Below are 18,194 nucleotides of genomic sequence, written 5' to 3' on the forward strand. Positions count from 1 at the left end.
TGCTACATTTACCTCACCCTTAGCTTCTCCTAGCCCAGAGCTAGTGTTCATTTTATTCCTTATTAGCAGGCAATGCTACATGAGCAGTACTGAGTGTCTACCATGTAAAGGCACGGCACTGAGGAAGCTTCATTCTCCCAAAGCTGCCAGAGTGAGGCAAGGCAGGCAGTATTTTCTAAGCACCATTCATGCAGCTCTGTGGGTAAGGCTCAAAGGAAGGTTCAGTGCGTGTCCAGGGAGGGCATCCTACCATAGACCGGCCTTGGCATGAGCCTAGGAAAGTGATTAATGTGCTGGGAATAAGGATGTGGTGGGCAAAACAGAATGTCTTGATTTAGTAGACTGTTTACACCACAGTCATCACAGAAATTTCTAGTAGCAGATGGGTGGGGATTTCTCACATAGCAAACGATTGATTCTGTAGCACCAGATGCCAGATACATGTCCTCTAATCCAATTCAGTTCTGATGCCATATGCCCGGGTGTAACATCACTCCCCTCAGATCAGTTCTGATGCCATATGCCCGGGTGTAACATCACTCCCCTCAGATCAGTTCTGATGCCGTATGCCCAGGTGTAACATCACTCCCCTCAGATCAGAGGCACAAACCCAAGACTGGCTCCCTGAAAGGGCAGCTGGTAGTTCCAAGCCTTGGGTGGTTTTATTTGTGCATTTAACCAACTGACTATAAATCATTATTATTAGGACTTCCTCTTTGAGTTTGGCTATTTTGCCTGAACCACTCACTGAACTCAGAGAAGTAGGCTTATCGGGTTATTATAAAAGGAAATTAGAAAACATACAGATAGAGATGCATAGTAGAAGGTGTGGGGTAGAGGTGTGGAGCTTCTACAACCCTCCAGAAGTTTTTACATGTTTATCTGTCTGAGAGCTCCTGGAACCCTGCCCATTGGTTGGTTGGTTTGTTTTTCCATTGTATAGGCTTAATTGCTAGTAAGTTGGGTGGAAAAACCCAGCAAGTCTGTGTGTAAAGACTTTCTTCCTCTAAAAAATGGAGCGGGCTCCCTCTGCAAAAACTTTTACGACTGTTGATCCTACAGGAGAAGAACAGATAGGAGTCTTCATATATGCCCAGTAGCAAGACAGAAAGGCAGGAGAAGCTGGTATGGTGATGCATTCCTGGAATCCTAGCACTTACAGGAAGAGTGCTCCCTTGAGTTCAAGGTCAGCCTTAGCCACATGCAGCTCTTGGCTAACCTTAGTTACAGTGTGAAACCCTGTCTCAGCAAAGAAGCAAGGAAGAAAGGAAAGAAGAGAGAGGGAGGGAGTTAGAGAAAAAAGAGGAGATGGAGGAAAGAAAGGCAGGGAAAATTAGAATTTCTGTTAGAGTTCCTATGACTCATCTCAGGAAAGGAAAAGTTTGGTTTTGATGGCCTGCCTTGGGGAAGGAGCTATGAGCCAAGAACCAGGTACAGAACCAAAACATCATGTATCATAATTTTATAATGGGAAGGGGCCCTGGCAGGCAAGCACAGTTTGGAGACATGAAATAGAATGGTGTTTCTGGGAAGCGAGGGCCTATTCCATTTGGCCCAGTGCTCAGTAACTGAGGCAAAGGCTACAAGCTGGCCTTAGATCTGTACAGATTGATAGTATCTTCAGCCTGTCTTACCCTGCGCTTCATGGTCGTTAGCTTTGGGTATCGCAGAGTGATACCTGTTGCCAGTACACATCTCTAAAATGGGGACTGGGTTGAGGTAATAGATGAGGTCTGTGTTGGGCTAGACAGCCAGCAGGATACGATGGGATGGACATAAAGCTCCCCTTGCTGCCTAAGTGTCTAGAGCCTGTCACTGGTGTAACGTTGTCAGAGAGACAGGAAGCAGCCTCTCGCTTGACTGATGACATTTTGAGCTCTCTCTCCAGCCTCTGCTGTGAATTCTGGAACAATGTGGACCTTGGTACTATGGGTGTTCCCTCTGCTCTGCAAATTCAGCCTGGCAGGTAGGTTAACTTTTCATAGATCATGTAATTTATGTTTTTGGGCAAGAATTTTTAACTCTGGAACAAAGGGATTCTGAATATCCATAGATGGACAATAGTAGAATCTTTGACATTTTGAGTGTGTGTGTGTTTGTGTGTGTGTGTGTGTGTGTGTGTGTGTGTGTGTGTGTGTGTGTGTGTGTGGCCATGCATGGGCACAAGCTTGAATGTGTGTGCTGACAATAGAAAATGCGTACTCGTACATGTGTAAATTTGGAGAGATAGTCTGTCGAGTTATTAAGGGAAGAGATGGCCTCCTAAAGATGAAGAGCATTCAGACATGTCCAACATGTGGTCCATGGGCTGCCAACATTCCAGGATAGCTGTGAATGAGACTCAACACCGTTCTAGATCACGGCCTCATACCACAGAGTCTAAGGCCATCATGCCACAGTGCCAAAGGGGTGGACAGCTGAGAGTACAGCCTGACATAAAAGTGTAAGCTTGCTTTATGAGATTGCTTTTGAATTTTTTTAAACTCAATTATGTGGTTCTCAAGAATGAACTTTGTAGATGGTAGTTTCTTGTGCCAACATCAAAAAGTTGATCACACCTAAACTATGTCAACCTAAGAACAATTCATTTTATCACAACCTATGTTTTTTTTTTTTTTTTTTAAGAATAAGATTGAAAAAAAAAAAAAAAACCACAGTGGGCTGAATATTGAAAGGCAGGGTGGTGCAATTTACGAGCAATTGTTTCTTGCTTGCCAAATGGTCAGGGCACGCCCCGTGGCCGTTCCTAACCTTACAGTCAGCCTGTGTGTTCCGGAAGAAGAGGCACTGATGCTGAAGAGCTGTTTAATCTACCTGAGGTTTCTTCTGCTAATATCATATCAGATTTCTTGTGTATTCAGCAGGCTCTGAACTAAGGTAGCCCCACACAAACAGCCCCAGTTGAGTGGAAAATTGTTTTTTGGAACCATTTTCTTTTCTCCTGATACCTCGTAACATTTTTATTTCTGGAAAGTAGATATATGATTCCTTCTGCTTATGGATTTTAATACATATTAGCCAAAGCTGCTTCTCTGTCTTTGAAAATCAGCTTTAATGAGACAAAATCCACATATCCTACAGTTACCTTGAAAACTTAAAATCCAGAGCCTCTTGGGTGTGACCATCCTTCTAGCCAGGTTTGGGGCTTGAGAGGTGATGGCTCAGCAGTTAAGAACGCCTGCTGTTCTTGAAGAGGACTGTAGTTCAGTTTCTAGCAGCATACAACTACCAGTAACCCCAGCTCCAGGGCATCCCAGGTCCTGCTGTGCCCTCTGCAGGTCCTGGCACCTACATGGATTGTGCCTAGTAAAAAGTAATACAGATAGCATTGTTCAGGCACTGCAGAAGAGTAGAACACCCTTATTTTCTGTGATTATGCTAAATCAAACAGAGCCCCCTGTCCACTGCAAGAAAGTCAGGCAGGAATTGAGAACACAGGAGGGCTGAGCAGCCCTATCTGACTGTTCTCTGGTTTGCGGTGACTTTGCGGTAACTCAGTCCTTCTAGGGTAAAAACTTCTACTTCCAAAACTCGCTGCTATTCCCTTGCTCTCTGAGCATTAGAGCCGGACACCAGTGTCTGTCAGAATGGGCCCTTATGCTCCACTGGTCTTCTCTGAGCCAGCTGGCATTGCCCTGTCTGTCCTCTGTTAGGTACCCTAGGTCAACTGGCTTTACCTGAGCACTGGGGCATCATGTTTGAATTTACACCAAATCCCTCTGTGTATACAAACCTCTTCAGCACAATCCTAGGCCTAGCTTAGTCTTGCAGATCTATCCTCAGCCCACTCCCAGCCCTGAAGCACAGGAAAGGCTGAGTCCCCAATGCCATGCTCACCTACAGGCCGCTCACCGGAAGCGTTGCTCTAGGCCTCCGCTCGGCTGGAGTTGGTGCTGAGTATAGAAATCTGGCTTCTTCTGCCTTCTCTTTCCTACCTTCTCATGCTGAGCCCTGCAAAACAGGGTGTTTGCCTGTTTATCTTGCTGTGCCTTCTTGTCACTCCCACCTCTTTCTCTTTGGATGCTCCCTGCTAGAAGGGATGAAATCCATGGCCACCTGCTATAGCTGATGAACCCACTTCTTACAATAATATGTGTAGATGCAAAAGAAAAACACCCACCCAGAACATCACAATATAAGATTACATAGAAATCCATACATGCTAGATATCAACTTTTCAAAAAAGAAAATTTATGACACTTCTTCTAAATAGTAAGATCTAATGATTGACTTGTGCCCAGTAATAATCAGATGTAATCATTACCTTAGCCTAGAAATTGTTACATTGGTATTTTGTATCTCATGCTATCTACAACTGAAATAAGGTGTAAAAATCCGTAAGTCAAAAGTAATTATTCTATTTCCACAGTTTGTCCACTACATTTATGATGAAAGCAAATTCTAAATTTCACATAAGTTAGTGAAAAACTCAGATGCAAAGTCATCACTGTAGATAGAGGCCATGGGGCCTGGGAGAAGGGAGCCAGTAAGCGAGGTGGACTGACGTCTCACACAATAGCCAGGTTCATTCAGAGCACCAGACGATTTAGATTCTGAGGGTTAAGAAGAGTCAAACGAATGAAGAGCACAATCACAGGGACAAGCCACACGTGGCAAAAACAGGTTTTTCCACAGAGGCATGTTAAAAAATAACAATAATCAGTTGCAATGAATAATCTGAAAGAAACTCAGTCCTATCCGCCACTCCTGGGAGGGGCACAAAAACGCAGTCCAAGAGACACGTCACAAGACTCTTGTTTTCTTGGAGTGTCCTCATGACTCTCCTCATACAACTCCATTCTTGATTATATTCTGACAATGCGATCTGTTCCCACCACTGTTAGTGAATATGTAAATCCTACTACTTGGGGACCCCTTTAGGCCGCTAGACCTCTGTTCTAGATGAGACAGTACATGCTCTTCCTGTTTCATGGGGACTTTCAGGAACATCAGCTGCAGATGTGCAAACATCATCCACAAAGCTGTAGTAAACATCAGCACTTTTGAATTTTTCTTATATCATAACCTAGTTATTCAGTGCAATTCATTTGATGCCTTGCTTATTATTTTACCCACATCCAGTGTTTACATTAAAAAGCTTTTGCTTCTAAGTGCTAATTTTTATTAGCACTGCAAAAATGTTTTTTTTTAAAGTAGACCTATCTCTTCAAAGGGAATAACTGAAGTAACAGACTTTTTTATTGCTGTTGTTTCTTTGTTAATTGTGAAGTAACACTTTATGAGTCTGATCAAGTCTAGGGTCCTCAACCTTTCACAAGGTCACTACCCCTTTCACAAGGGTTGCTTCAGGTATCCTAATATCAGATATTTATATTACAATTCATAACAGCAACATCGCAGTTATGAAGTAGTAATGAAATAATTTTGTGGTTTGGGGTCACCACAACCTGAGGATCTGTATTAGGGGGTCACAGCTTTAGGAAAGTTGAGACCCACTGGGTTAGGAGAATCTCCTCTACCTAGCGAATGGCATCAGGAAGGCAGTGATTCTTGTGTACTAAGTTGCATTTCTGTGACTTCCCTTAGTCCCGCCAGCTAAGCCAGAGAACATTTCCTGCATCTTATACGTTAACAGAAATATGACTTGCACTTGGAGTCCAGAGAAGGAAAACAGTGGCACCAACTACACCGTGAGGATGACTTAGTAAGTACAGGAACTCTGTGTGTGTGTGTGTGTGTGTGTGTGTGTGTGTGTGCGCGCGCGCGCGCGCGTGCGTGGATATATGCTCTCAGCAGGAGGCAGGGGCCTCCTGAGTTACCCCTGCAGTCAAGTCACTTAGGAATGACACTTAGGACAATGACAACTTGTGGGTGACAGCTGCATCTGTAAAGTGTCTGGGTGTCATCCCAGTTCCTTGCAGATTTGCAGACAGGATTGAAGCTACAAAGGAAGGACTGTAGGCTTTATGGTGACCTGCCATTGGAGATGCCAGAGTGGCTGACAGTGGCCTCCAGGCAGGAGCATAGTGGGAAGTCTTCATTTACCACATGTGGTCGCGCTCCTTTCTAGAGAGAGCTATACAGCTGTTTTCCTTCATGAATCCAGATATAGTGTGACTGGCCTAGAGCTAAGAGGACTTGCCTCTGTCCGCACTGATTCTTACAGCACTCTTGTTAGTTCAGTGGTTACTGATTTTTTTCCTCACTGCCTCAAGCATCCCTTTTGGTTACATTTCCATTAGAACAAAAGCTTTTATCATTTATAAATTACAATTCTAGCCATAAGCTAAGTGTTTTGGTATGTTCAAGTTTTTAAAAAAGCAAAGGCATTCGGGCTGGAGATCATAGAGAGCCAATTGTTACAAGGTTGTGTGTCTGCGCTGAAAGGGAATTCTCCCCCCTGGGGAAGAGAGAGGACGTGGGGACGGACTCACAGCAGGTTGTTTTTAAGTTGAGATTTCAGAGAGATCTGGAAGTGTGGAAAGATGAGAAAGGGTGCCGGTCAAAGGCTGTGGCACGAATACCAGCACACGTTAAGCACAGCACCAGAACCCATCACAGCCCACACTTCCTGTAGAGTACTCTATGTAGCTTTGTTATTTCACCCTGTACACACCTGTGCATGTGACCATGACATCACTCTACCCCAGGAGTCTGCATCAGAAACCCTCAAGGTCCTTTCTGCTCCTGCCTCGCACAGCTTGCAAGCTGATCCTCCTATTCAGTTCTGCTCCATGTCCACAACCTCAGGACCACATAGGTGCTGCCTGTGTCCACCTGACATTGCTCTAGAGGCACCGCACCTGGGAGAATGGAGCTGATAAGTGAGGTGGACTAAAGTCTCATGCAGCTTTATCCAGAGTTCTTATGAGGTCTGGCTCTGTACAATGACAAGAGCAAGCCACGTGGGGCAAAAACATGTTTTTCCCATAGAGGCGTATAAAAGATAGTTTAAACATTTAATTGAATAACACCAGCAAGCAATAATGAGTAATCTGAAGTAAACCCATTCCCGTCTGCCACACCTGGGAGGGGCACAAAAACACATTCCAAGAACAATTCTGTGTTTTGAAGAAACTGAGGTCACAAGACTCTTGCCTTATTGGAGTGTCTCACAAGTGCTCAGAACTCTCCTCACCTGTGTCCATTCCTGGACACCCACCCACCTGGTTCCTGTTAATGACGTGAGACTAACAGCTTGAGAAGTTCTATCAATCAACCATGGATAATTATCTGTTATCTCCTGTCTTAGTTACTGTTCTATTGCTGTGAAGAGACACCATGCCCAAGCAACTCTTACAAAAGAAAACAGTTATTTGGGAGCCTGCTTACATTTTCAGAGGGTTAGCCCATTATCATCCTGCTGGGAAGCAGACAGACACCGCACTGGAGCAGTGCTGAGGGGTTTACATCCTGGTCCACACGTGCAGCAAGCAGAGAAGGAAGGGGGGGTGGGAGAGGTGAGGGGGAAGGGGGCGGAAAGAGAGACAGACAGAGACAGAGACAGGGGAGAGAGGAACACGTACACACATAGACTGGGCCTCAAACAAGGCACCCACTGGGTACGAAGCGTGCAATTATATGAGCCTGTGGGTGGTCGTTTTCATTCAGATCAGCACATCCACCTATCCTCTATCATTCATCTGTTGGCCATCTCTCTAATCTAACTTTTATCTGTTATCTGTCTGTGTGCATAGCTAGCTAAGTGAGCCTTTTAACTATATATAAATGATAAAAATTCTGCTTGAAACATACAAATTTTGAATTGCATCATCAAAAGACAATTATTCAAGCATTTCTATTAACAGCTTTCCAAGCGTCTCTGAAAAATCACATAAATACTTGTTTTTATAAAATGGTGATGATTCTGTACATGACATGTAACCCAAATTAGGAGATATGGGGTATTTTAAATATTATTTATATTTATAATTTATTTAGCAAATTCTCTGATGTTTTGAAAGAATACTTTTTTTTTTTTTTTTTGAGACAGGGTTTCTCTGTGTAGTGCTGGCTGTCTTATAACTTACTCTGTAGACCAGGCTGGCCTTGAACTCACAGAGATTTGCCTGCCTCTGCCTCTCGAGTGTGGGAACTAAAGGCACAAGCCACCACTGACTGGCTTGAAAGGACAAATCCTTCAGGCTCTACCTTCAGTATTTTTGATTCTAGTCTGGAATTTGAACAATCTGTTGATTATCCCTTAAATTAGGAATGCATTGCATGTAGTCTACACGGTTGCCCGTCATCTGGACTTTGACCAGTGTGTTCATCACCTCTTCCAGTAAGAATGCACTGTGTCATATGGTCTGCGAGGTTTCCAGGATGTCTGTGTGGCTCACAGCATCTCAGACAGGCAGGAAGCTGGTACCCTTGGCAGATGCAGCAAATCCCCACACAATTCCCCAGAGAAACCCATAGCAAGACTGGCAACTGCTGCTTGCTCCATGTGTGATTTGTTTACAAGCTTCCGTACTGGAGCTCACACTGAATTCCTTTTCCTTCCAAAGCTCCTATGGGAATCGCAATTGCACTGCTTATACTGCAGTGGCTTCCTGCTCTTTCCTGCCCAACTGCACAATACCCCCAGATAACTGCAGTGTGGAGGTCGAAGCTCAGAATGCAGGTGGTAAAGTGAAATCCGACATCACGTTTTGGTATTTAGACTCCATAGGTAAGTGGCTGACACTGTCTCGCGGTGGCACTGACTGAATAATTCTCTCCCGCTTCCCTCCCTAGTAGAGGCGTCTTTAGATGCCGTGCAGCCTCAGAGTTTGAGGGACGAGTAGGAATATGCTGTTGGCCTGTGTAGGTATGTAGCATTAAAGGAGGCGGCGGGGGGGGGGGGATTAAACGAGGGGAAGAAGAATGATGGCAAGGAGCATCCTTCTGAGCACTGGTGTCTTTTGCAGCACGTGACATAGCTGGTTCTCAGAGAGATGAGCGTGGCCCTTCTCCAGTGTCATCGCTGCTCAGGAAGGAAAAGAGGAGCTCTTTTTTTAAAGTGTCACCAATTGTGCTCTTTCAAACTTTTTTGAAAAGTTTTTTTTTTTAACCACGTAATTGAAAGTAATTGCTTTATCTAAATACAATTAATATACTATAAATTCAAAACTCTATAGTATGCAGTCAGTGAGTTTATTATATGCAGAAAGTTGTACAAATATCACCAGTAATTCAATAATAGGATTAAGTTCAATGTAGTCAAGAAAATACATATTTATCTGTAGCAAGTCCCCAACCATGTATATACGTTTCCCTCCAACATCTAGCTGCTTCAGACCTGTTTTTTTGTTTTGTTTTGTTTTGCTTTTATCCTTATGGATTTGCTTCTTAGGAACATTTCATATAAGTAGAATCATATAATATGTGGTTTAAAATAATCTGGCTTTTATAATGTTTTCAAGGTCTGTCCATGCATTAGGACTCTGTTGCATTTTTATGGTTGAATTGTATCCCATGAGACGGATATATATTGTGTTTATCCATTTGTCAGTTAAGGTAAATTTAGGTGGTTTCTATTTTTTATTAGTATGAATAGTACATCTGTGAATATTTTTGTAAACTTTTGCTTGAAAATATGTTAAATTCTCTTAGATGTACTCCTTTTTTGCTGTGTCATGCGATAACTCAGTTTTACTTCTTGAAGATTTACCAAACTTTCAAAGTGGCTGTGGCGTTTACATCCTCCCTGGCTGTTTATGAAGGCTCCTGGCTCCCTAATTATCTTCTGGGATACATTTTGTCCCTCTTTTTCCAGTTGTCCTGGTGAGAGTGAAGTGACACCTCACTGTGGTCCTGCTTCACATTGTGACACCCACAATGACTAATATTTCATTTAAAATTTTTGCCCATTTTTATTGTCTTTTGTCATTGTGTTACTGTTTTTTCAAGGCTGGGCTTCTCTGTGTAGCCTTGCCTGTCTTGGAGTTCATTCACTCTGTAGACCAGGCTGGCCTTGAACTCACAGCGATCCCCCTGCCTCTGCCTCCTGAGTGCTGGGATTAAAGGTGTGCACCACCACGCCCGGCCATTGCTGTGTTTTTTTGTTTTTTTTTTAAGGTTTGTGAATTGCTACACTTTGATAGTTGGTTCATCCTAAGTAACTGCTCTGTTTGGTTTTAGTGTTTTGGGACAGGTCAGCCTCACATTGTACAGCAGGACTGACCCCGGTCTCATGACCTCCGCCTCTCAGTGCTAGGGTTATAGGCATTGCCACCATGCCTGGCTTAGAGAGCGCACTTTTTAAAAGGTGCCTTTTTATCAGTTGAATTATGTGTAGTTGTATGCTCATGAGTACATCTGCTTACGGAGGCCAGAGACGGCGAAAGCTCCTGGAGCTGGAGCTAAAGGTGCCTGTGAGCTGCCTAGTGTGGGTGCTGGGAACCGAACCCGGGTCCTCTGCATGGCACTCCACACCCCTAACCACTAAGCCATGTCTCTCTAGCCTCCTGAATTAGGTTTTTCATGTGATGTCAACTGTGTCAGTCAGCTTTATGTTACTCTAACACGTATCTAGACAGTTTATAAAGAAAAAAGGTTTGTTTTCGCTCACAGTTTTAGAGGTGTCAGTATATGCCGACCAGCCCCATTGCTTCAGTGCTGTTATTTCACGGCTGGAGAACAAAATAGGAGAGAGAGGAAGGGGTCCGGACTCTTGTCCTCTTCAAAGGTAAACGCCCAGTGACCTCCAGATCTCCTCCTAGGTCCCCAAACCTTAAAAGGTCCCCAGCCTTCCAGCAGCCACGGGTAAGAACCAAACTTCTAAATGCAAGGAGCTACAGAGGAACTGGTTGACTTTTTTTTTTTTTCAAACTTAGGATTTTTAAAGAAAATTGTATTTATTTAGTTAAGTAGAGCTCTTGCTTTGTATCATCCAGAAATTGTTTCAGTCTTCTTGCCTCAGTCTCTCAGTTTCTGGGTTTATAAATGTGAACCACCAAGCTTGACAAAAATACGTATTTTCAAGAAAAGAAATGTGGAGCTGTGGTGTTTGCACTGTGCGAGGAAAACGGGCAGCATTTGCTGGTGGCCATTCTGCATCACAGGCCTGCTAGACGGTTATGCAGTCTCTTCATAAACAATTCAGTTGTAGTTTACTCTGTAAGCCACATTTTGCTTACGATTACATCATCAAACGCATTTTATGTTTTGCCATCATGATTCTGGCATTGAATAAGGGGCTGATTCACAGTGAAATCACAGGAGCAACCTTCCTTTTGATGGACCTGCTCTTTCCACTGGTCCAGCGCCTAGGGAGAGTGTCATCCTCTCTCCACTGCCGTGCTAATAATGCATCTGTGGGCTGTGGACCCCACAGAATACGGCCTGTCCCTGGCTCTCTTGGCTTAGGGGTGGATATTATTAGCATCTTCTCCGCTGCTATAAATATGAAGATTGTATGCTGGTTTGTTTTTTGTTTTTTCCAGTGAAAACTGAACCACCTGTGATTTTAAGTGTGAATCCAATTTCAAATCGAATGCTCCAGATACAGTGGAAACCCCGTGAAAGGCTTCGTTTTTATTATTTTAAGTGCACACTTCGGTTCAGGACTGTCAACAGTACCCACTGGGTAAGTTGCACCATTATGGTATTTCTACTAGAGACCGAAGGAAGGGCCTTATTGACAACTTTTGTTCATCTGGAACTGTATTTTTACTTTTTACATGGAAAAGTTGTTGAATCTGTAACGTGATTAGAAATGAGTAGCTCAATTTTGAATCTCTCTGGAGGCACTAGATCCAGAGACTTTTGGAGCTTCAGTAAGGCAGAGTCCTCGTTTCACTAATGACAAAATGACACAAGGAGAAGGGAGTGGACTTGTAGACCTCCATCTTCCCAAGAGAGTGAATTTATACATCTAGGCTGCCAAGATTTTTTTCGCAGCTTGGACGGTCATCCAAAGAGCAACAGTTAGAAACGGAAGGCTTGGCTAAGTCTTTCGATTTAACTTAATTAATCTTTCTAATTTCTTTTAGAAAGAATCTAAAAGAAATCTATCTTCTGCTGATCACAGATGTTGAGGTTGTCTGAGTCACTTAACTATGACAGGTTAATCCTGATGCCACTTTAGTCCTTGTTCCCCCTCTCCAGGTTCTATGAGGCTCGATTTCTCGGTGTCAGAATCACCCGGAGTTTAAGCCAAAAGACTGTGGCTCTGCAGCTTTCACCTCCAAGAGCAGTGGCCCCTGAGCCTCTGTCCCATAAATTTCCAAATAGGAAATGAGGAGTACAACGGTGATTCGGGTGTGATCCGTCTCAGCAAGAAAGCACTGTGGCCGAAGCTCTCTCTGTTTTCACTCAGAGCCCATTCTGTCTTACAGACAGAAGTCCATTTCGAGAGTCGTGACTGGGTCTACAACCTCACAGGGCTTCAGGCTTTCACAGACTATGCCATAGCCCTGCAGTTCAGGACCGACAAGTCAAGATACTGGAGCAACTGGAGCGAAGAAGAAACCGGAACGACTATGGAGGAAGGCAAGCCACTCCCTCTCTGCTCTTCTTCACCTGCTTATTCTATTGTGGGCTCCCTGGGTCTAGCCTTGGTAGGTTCTGACACATGCTGGCCTTGAACTCGTGGCTGCTTGGGAAACCTGGTCCTGGAATATCTGTAGGTCTCCTCTCCACAAGTCTGCTAAGCCCCGGGTAGTGAGCTGTGCATTTCAGATGGCTTAGTTACTGTAGCAGCGTTGTGTTTCCAGAGGTACAGGACCTCATGGGTCATACTCTTAGGAGACTCTTACACTCCAAAAGACATCCCGTGATGAGTGGGAGAGAGGCATCGCAAATCTTAAGAATGGCTACTAAGTATATGAAAGTAGAGGGAATACAAGAAAATACATCACATTTTTAATGACAGCAATTTAACAAATTGGGCCGCACATAGCCAACTCCCACACTGGTCTTTGGAATCAACTTCTGTAGTCCTGGCCCAGGAATGTTTTCTTCCCATTCCTGCTGGAGTTCCCATGAGACCAACTTGGACCGGTCAGATATTTGACTTATCTAGCCTATTGGCTAAGCCAGGGCCCATCCTACACCTTCTGAATGTGTGTGCTCCACTGGAGGCAGCCCCACTGAGGCTGATTTCACTTCACGGATGGAGCTTCAGGCATCGTTTTGGCAGTTGGAACACTTAGTGCCTGGGCGCCCTTCTCATCCAAGATGCAGTTCTTACCTGCCATGCTCTTGTGCTGTGTCGAAGAGATCACAGAAAAATCCCACATCACACGCTTAAGTGTTAGAACCCGGCCAAACACAGTGATGGAAATATAAATGAAATAAAATAAATTTTTTTAATTAAAATTGTATGCATTTTGGCATATAGTCTGTATCATCTCTAACTGCTTAAGCAGCACCAGTGTCTACAGGTATAAAACAGCACATGAAATGCGCGGTAAGAAATAGCCAAATGGTGCTGAACCAGTCAGTGCCGTGGCTAAGGTGAGCACCCCCTGTGCAAACACCAAAATGAACCTCACAGCCTTGCTCAAACTTTCCTCCTCAGCTGCACCTTGCACCAGACAGTTTGGCGATTCAGTAATACCTGGAGTGTTGATGTGGCTTGTCCAGATCTCCTGGCCGTGGCTATAGCCTGCTTCTCAGTCCAGTATGTCCTCAACTTACTTTGCTGTCAGTATTATAATTTATCCTCTCTTCTGATTACTAGTTCAGCCAGCTGCCATTTGCTGACTAAATCAGATCAGCACTTAACATATCACTTTTAGAGAACTTTTGCTCTACACATTTCCTTTACTATTTTTTTTTTTTTCTAAAGATTTGTTTATTATGTATACAGTGCTATGCCAGCATGTACCACTGCAGGCCAGAAGAGGGCATCAGATCACATCATAGATGGTTGTGAGCCACCATGTGAGTTCTGGGAATTGAACTCAGGACCTCAGGAAGAGCAGACAGTGCTCTTAACCACTGAGCCAGCTCTCCAGCCTCTGCTCTTATTTTTCTTCATTCTTTTCCAGGATCTGAGATGGATGGATAGAAGTATGACCTAAACCCCAGGAATTCCTACATTTTTGTTTTCTAATTCATAAACCATCTGCTCCCTATTTCCTAGTGGAGTGCTAGCTAGTCTAGTTCCTGTCAACTCAAACACTGTAATTATTTTAAAAGCTCTAAGCCAAATTGAAGTACTACTTTTTTTCTTTCAACCTACATTTAAGTGTTTAAATATCTACTCATATGGTACATGTGTACTTAGATTTAAATCCTGGCTGTACTGCTTAAAAGCTTGTATAATTGAGAATAGTAATGTCACATCCCCAGTGTTAGGCCTGTAGCAATTAAGTGAGCTCATTCAGGTAAAAACACTTAATGCAGTGGTACTTGGTAGAAATTAGCTATTGTCGCCGTTGGTCATCAGTAGTACTACTAGTATGTGTCTGATTGCAGATGGAAGGTCTATTGTATTAATGTACACAGGTATCAACTCTCAGAGGATGTAAGATGGCGCATTTCTATACAACTTTAGGTGCCCGGTGTATTCCAGTGGAATATATTTTACTTCCTTCACCCCTGATGTTAGCTAGCGAGTTATCACCCCAACGGTGCTTTTATTTTGAAATGTGGTTGATTCCAGTCCTTCTACCACAAAATGGAGGCCTTGTTAGACATTGCAAGGCTGACTTCCTCCTCTCTGCAAACTTTCTCCTTGCCTAAGGCAGGGTGCCCAGTGGCCAGTGCATAGCCATCTCCTGCTGCAGCTGCCTGCTGGCAGTCATTAGCTTCCTCTTGTTTTTTCAGTTCCACATGTCCTGGACCTGTGGAGAGTCCTGGGACCAGCAGACATGAACGGAAACAGGAAAGTGCTGTTGCTGTGGCAGGTGACCGCTCTTTGTCCTACTTAACCCTACCCTCTGGCTAAAACCTTTGGTCTCTTCCACTCAACACATGGTGATTCTTGATGTTTTACCTTCTAACTTTTCCTTCCCATAGGGCTTTGTGTTGCTTCAAAGCTCCCAGTTGTTGTGCAGGTCAGAAACTCCCCATAGGTTACCCTGTAGGGGGCTCAAGTACACAATACAGACCCAGGCTGCTTTCTTTGGTCTGGGGCAGTTACAGAGTACAGCAGTGGGAGGCTCTGTGGCCTTCCAGAGGAAGCTCTGTCTGGCTGCCATCCCCTAGAATACAGTGTAAGACTCTGCAGCCTCATCCTTACACCCAAGAGGAGCATTGGCTGTGGTCCTCATCGTACCTGGGGGCCAGGTCACCTGCTATTACCAACACACTGGATATGTGTGTCCCTTTAAGTACTAGGAGAGAATGGTGTGCCACGGCATGAGAGTGGTGAACACATGACCCTAAGGGGAGAGGAGAAGGTGGGAGGTGATGCAGGGAAGAGGGGAAGAAGAGGAGGAGGAGAGAGAGAAGAGAGGAGGAGGCGGTGGCAGGGCTCCTGAAAGGAGAGCAAAGTGGTAAACGGAAATGGAAGGGGCAGTTAGAAGAAAACCTAGAGGGAACAGAAGAGACTCGTAGGAACCCTTTACTTCGTCTCCAGAGCTATCAGGAAATAATCTGTTTCCTAAAATTCAGCAACTTAGGCATTTTAGTGGAGATAAGTGACATCCCAAAGCCAAGTATTGTAGGGTTGACATTGCCTTGGTCCATCTCAGAGGCATGGACACAGGAAAGCACAGCCAGGGAGGTGGAGATTATTCATCTCACATGTGGTGAGACGTGGGAAGAGGTGACCCCGCTGAAGTGTTTTGGGGAGGAGAATGAACAGCAGTGAAACCCTTGCAGGGTTTTAACTACACTGTGGGAGGAGTCCAGTAGGCCACCTGGGAAGTAAGTGACCAGACTTCCCTGCCTACCTCCTCCTCCTCCTCTTGCTAGAGGACTGGTTTTCTCTGTGCCTCAGTGTTTTTTAAAGAGGGTTTCTCTGTGTAGCCCTGGCTGTCCCAGAACTGTAGACCAGGCTGGCCTTGAACTCAGAGATCCACCTGCCTCTGCCTCTTGAGTACTGGGATTAAAAGCGTGCTCCACCACCACCCTGGCTAAGTTTCCTAAGAATTAAAGTTATTTAGCTAAGTATGCACTTAAAAACTCAAACGTTTGATGGTGGTAAAGGATGTGAGATATTATGACTGTCTTGAAAATCACTGACTTATACACATTTAAGTAGTGAATTTGACAGGTTCAGTGGTAGGGTGCTTGCCTAGCTACCATTGGTAAGGCTGTGGGCATTTCCAGCACTGAAAATGAACAGACCAATAAAACCCTGCAATTTTTTTAATGTATGCTACATGTCAGCAAAGGATAAGGAGAGAGATAAGGATTCATCTTGAGACAAAAGAAGCTGTAGTCTAGACATTATAGAGGTTCTCACTGGACCATTGCTGTGGTCAGTCAGGGGGAAAGCCCTGGTCTAGGATGACTTTGGGTCAAAGTGAATTAAAGCTCTCTCTGACCACACATCCACTCACTCTGTTCCATGTATGTTTGTAATTGGTAATAAGCATCGAAAACCCGGGAGTCCCCATGGCTCCCTGGCATGCTTACCCCAGGGGAATCTGTGGTCAGCGGGTCTGAGCAGAAGACAAGAAGTAAGGGTTCAGGTCAGGGCTCCTGTTGAGGGGACAGGCAGGGGAGCCCTGAGTATTTTGATCATTTTAGCTGGATTGCCTAGCTGGACATCATGCCCAGGACACAGCTCTCTCTCTAGAGGGGAACTACGGGAATAAAGGATGAAGGCACAGCTACCTACCGCCTTTGATGACCTCTGACCTTGAGTTGGGCCCAGAAGGGAATGCCTCGAGTCGAGCTTTTATACCTCTGCTCATATGAGATTGAATGAAAGACATGGAAGAAACTAGAGGTGGCTTAATTAAACCAGCTTGGGCCTATGAAACTGTGAGTTAAGAGTTTCATACCAAGGTACTATTTGGTAGATGATCTCTTCTGGAACTTGAAAGGTTGACATCACCACACAGCAAATGCTGTTCACCTGTTCACAGCTTAGCTCTGAAGGCTGACAGGACTGCTCTGCCTTTATCATTGTTACTGCTGCTCTCTTTCTGGTGTTGACAATAACTTTTGTTTTCTTTGGGTGCAGAAAGCAAGAGGAGCCCCAGTCTTGGAGAAGACACTTGGCTACAACATACAGTACTTTCCAGAAAACAGCACTAACTTCACGGAGATAAACAACATCACCACCCAGCAGTATGAGCTGCTTCTGAGGGGCCAAGCACACTGTGTGTCTGTGACTGCTTTTAATTCTCTTGGGGAGTCCCAAGAGGCTGTCCTGAGGATCCCGGCTGTTGGTGAGGAGGGTAGGTACCTCAGGGCAGCTGTTGCTCTTGAATCAGATTGAAGAGGGAAGGAACAGGGGTGCCCTAGGATTTTGTGGGAGAACAATCTGCTTAGCAAGCCCTTCTACCCGAAGTAGTTCTTCTGGAACAGAGCTTGTGCTAAGAGCTAGAGACCGAGTCACACGGCACAATCAGAGCCTAGAAGCGCTGTGTGCTGTTTCGGTTGCATCTGGTCCAAGTGGTTGAATGCTGGGTTGGGCCACGTAAAATCGTCATATTTGACACTGACTCCTCAGAACCGTGTCCTCTACTGAACTGTCCTCTCCCCAGATGGCGCCATGTCCCAGCTGTGGTTTACTGTTCACTGTCCTGGTTTCTCTCCTCCCCTTCCATTTGGCCGCCCAGCTAAGGAAGAGGGCTTATGTGTATATAGACTTGCCAGTAAGTTGCTTGTTAAAGTTTTTTGAGAGAAAGATCTCTCTCGGTAGCTGGCCTGTAACTCTCAGAGAGTTCTGCTTCAGCTTCCTGAGGCGGGTGATGCTGAGGTCAGCCACCCCGCCTGCCTCGATAGACTGATGAGGTCATTCCGGACGCCCTACTGAACGCAGGCAAAGGGCAAAGCCTTGTTTTCAGTTTTGGAATAAAAAAAAACCTTGGATTGTGTGTGAGTGCCGTGTCGTGTGTGTGTGTGTGTGTGTGTGTGTGTGTGTGTGTGTGTGTGTGCTGTGCCATGTATGTGTGTGAGTGCCATGCCATGTGTTTATGTGCATAAGTGCTGTGCCGTGTGTGTGCATGCATGTGTGAGTGTATGAGTGTGTATGTGTGTGAATGCTGTGTCATGTTTGCGCGCATGTGTGTGTGTACCACTGTGGAGCCCAGAGCTTGATACCAGATGTCTTCCTCTCTGGCTCTGTACCTTTTAGGATGGGGTCTCTCACTGAACAAGAGAGTTCAGTGAGGGAGTGG

At 44.8% G+C, this 18,194-nt stretch overlaps 1 protein-coding gene across 1 annotated transcript in view; it reads left to right on the forward strand.

The window, feature by feature from the left end:
• Positions 1-639: 639 nt before the first annotated feature.
• The window catches only part of Il31ra (interleukin 31 receptor A), a 33,372-nt gene continuing 15,817 nt past the window's right edge, over positions 640-18,194 (forward strand). Inside the window, exons 1-8 of the mRNA XM_051172411.1 lie at positions 640-1,431; positions 1,889-1,966; positions 5,548-5,665; positions 8,472-8,635; positions 11,391-11,533; positions 12,285-12,438; positions 14,722-14,801; positions 17,033-17,249. Of these exons, the coding sequence (XP_051028368.1) occupies positions 1,392-1,431; positions 1,889-1,966; positions 5,548-5,665; positions 8,472-8,635; positions 11,391-11,533; positions 12,285-12,438; positions 14,722-14,801; positions 17,033-17,249 (994 nt within the window). The 5' untranslated portion in view covers positions 640-1,391. The remainder of the gene's footprint in view (positions 1,432-1,888; positions 1,967-5,547; positions 5,666-8,471; positions 8,636-11,390; positions 11,534-12,284; positions 12,439-14,721; positions 14,802-17,032; positions 17,250-18,194) is intronic.

Source organism: Acomys russatus, chromosome 30, assembly GCF_903995435.1.
Source record: "Acomys russatus chromosome 30, mAcoRus1.1, whole genome shotgun sequence".
Classification (NCBI taxonomy): domain Eukaryota; kingdom Metazoa; phylum Chordata; class Mammalia; order Rodentia; family Muridae; genus Acomys; species Acomys russatus.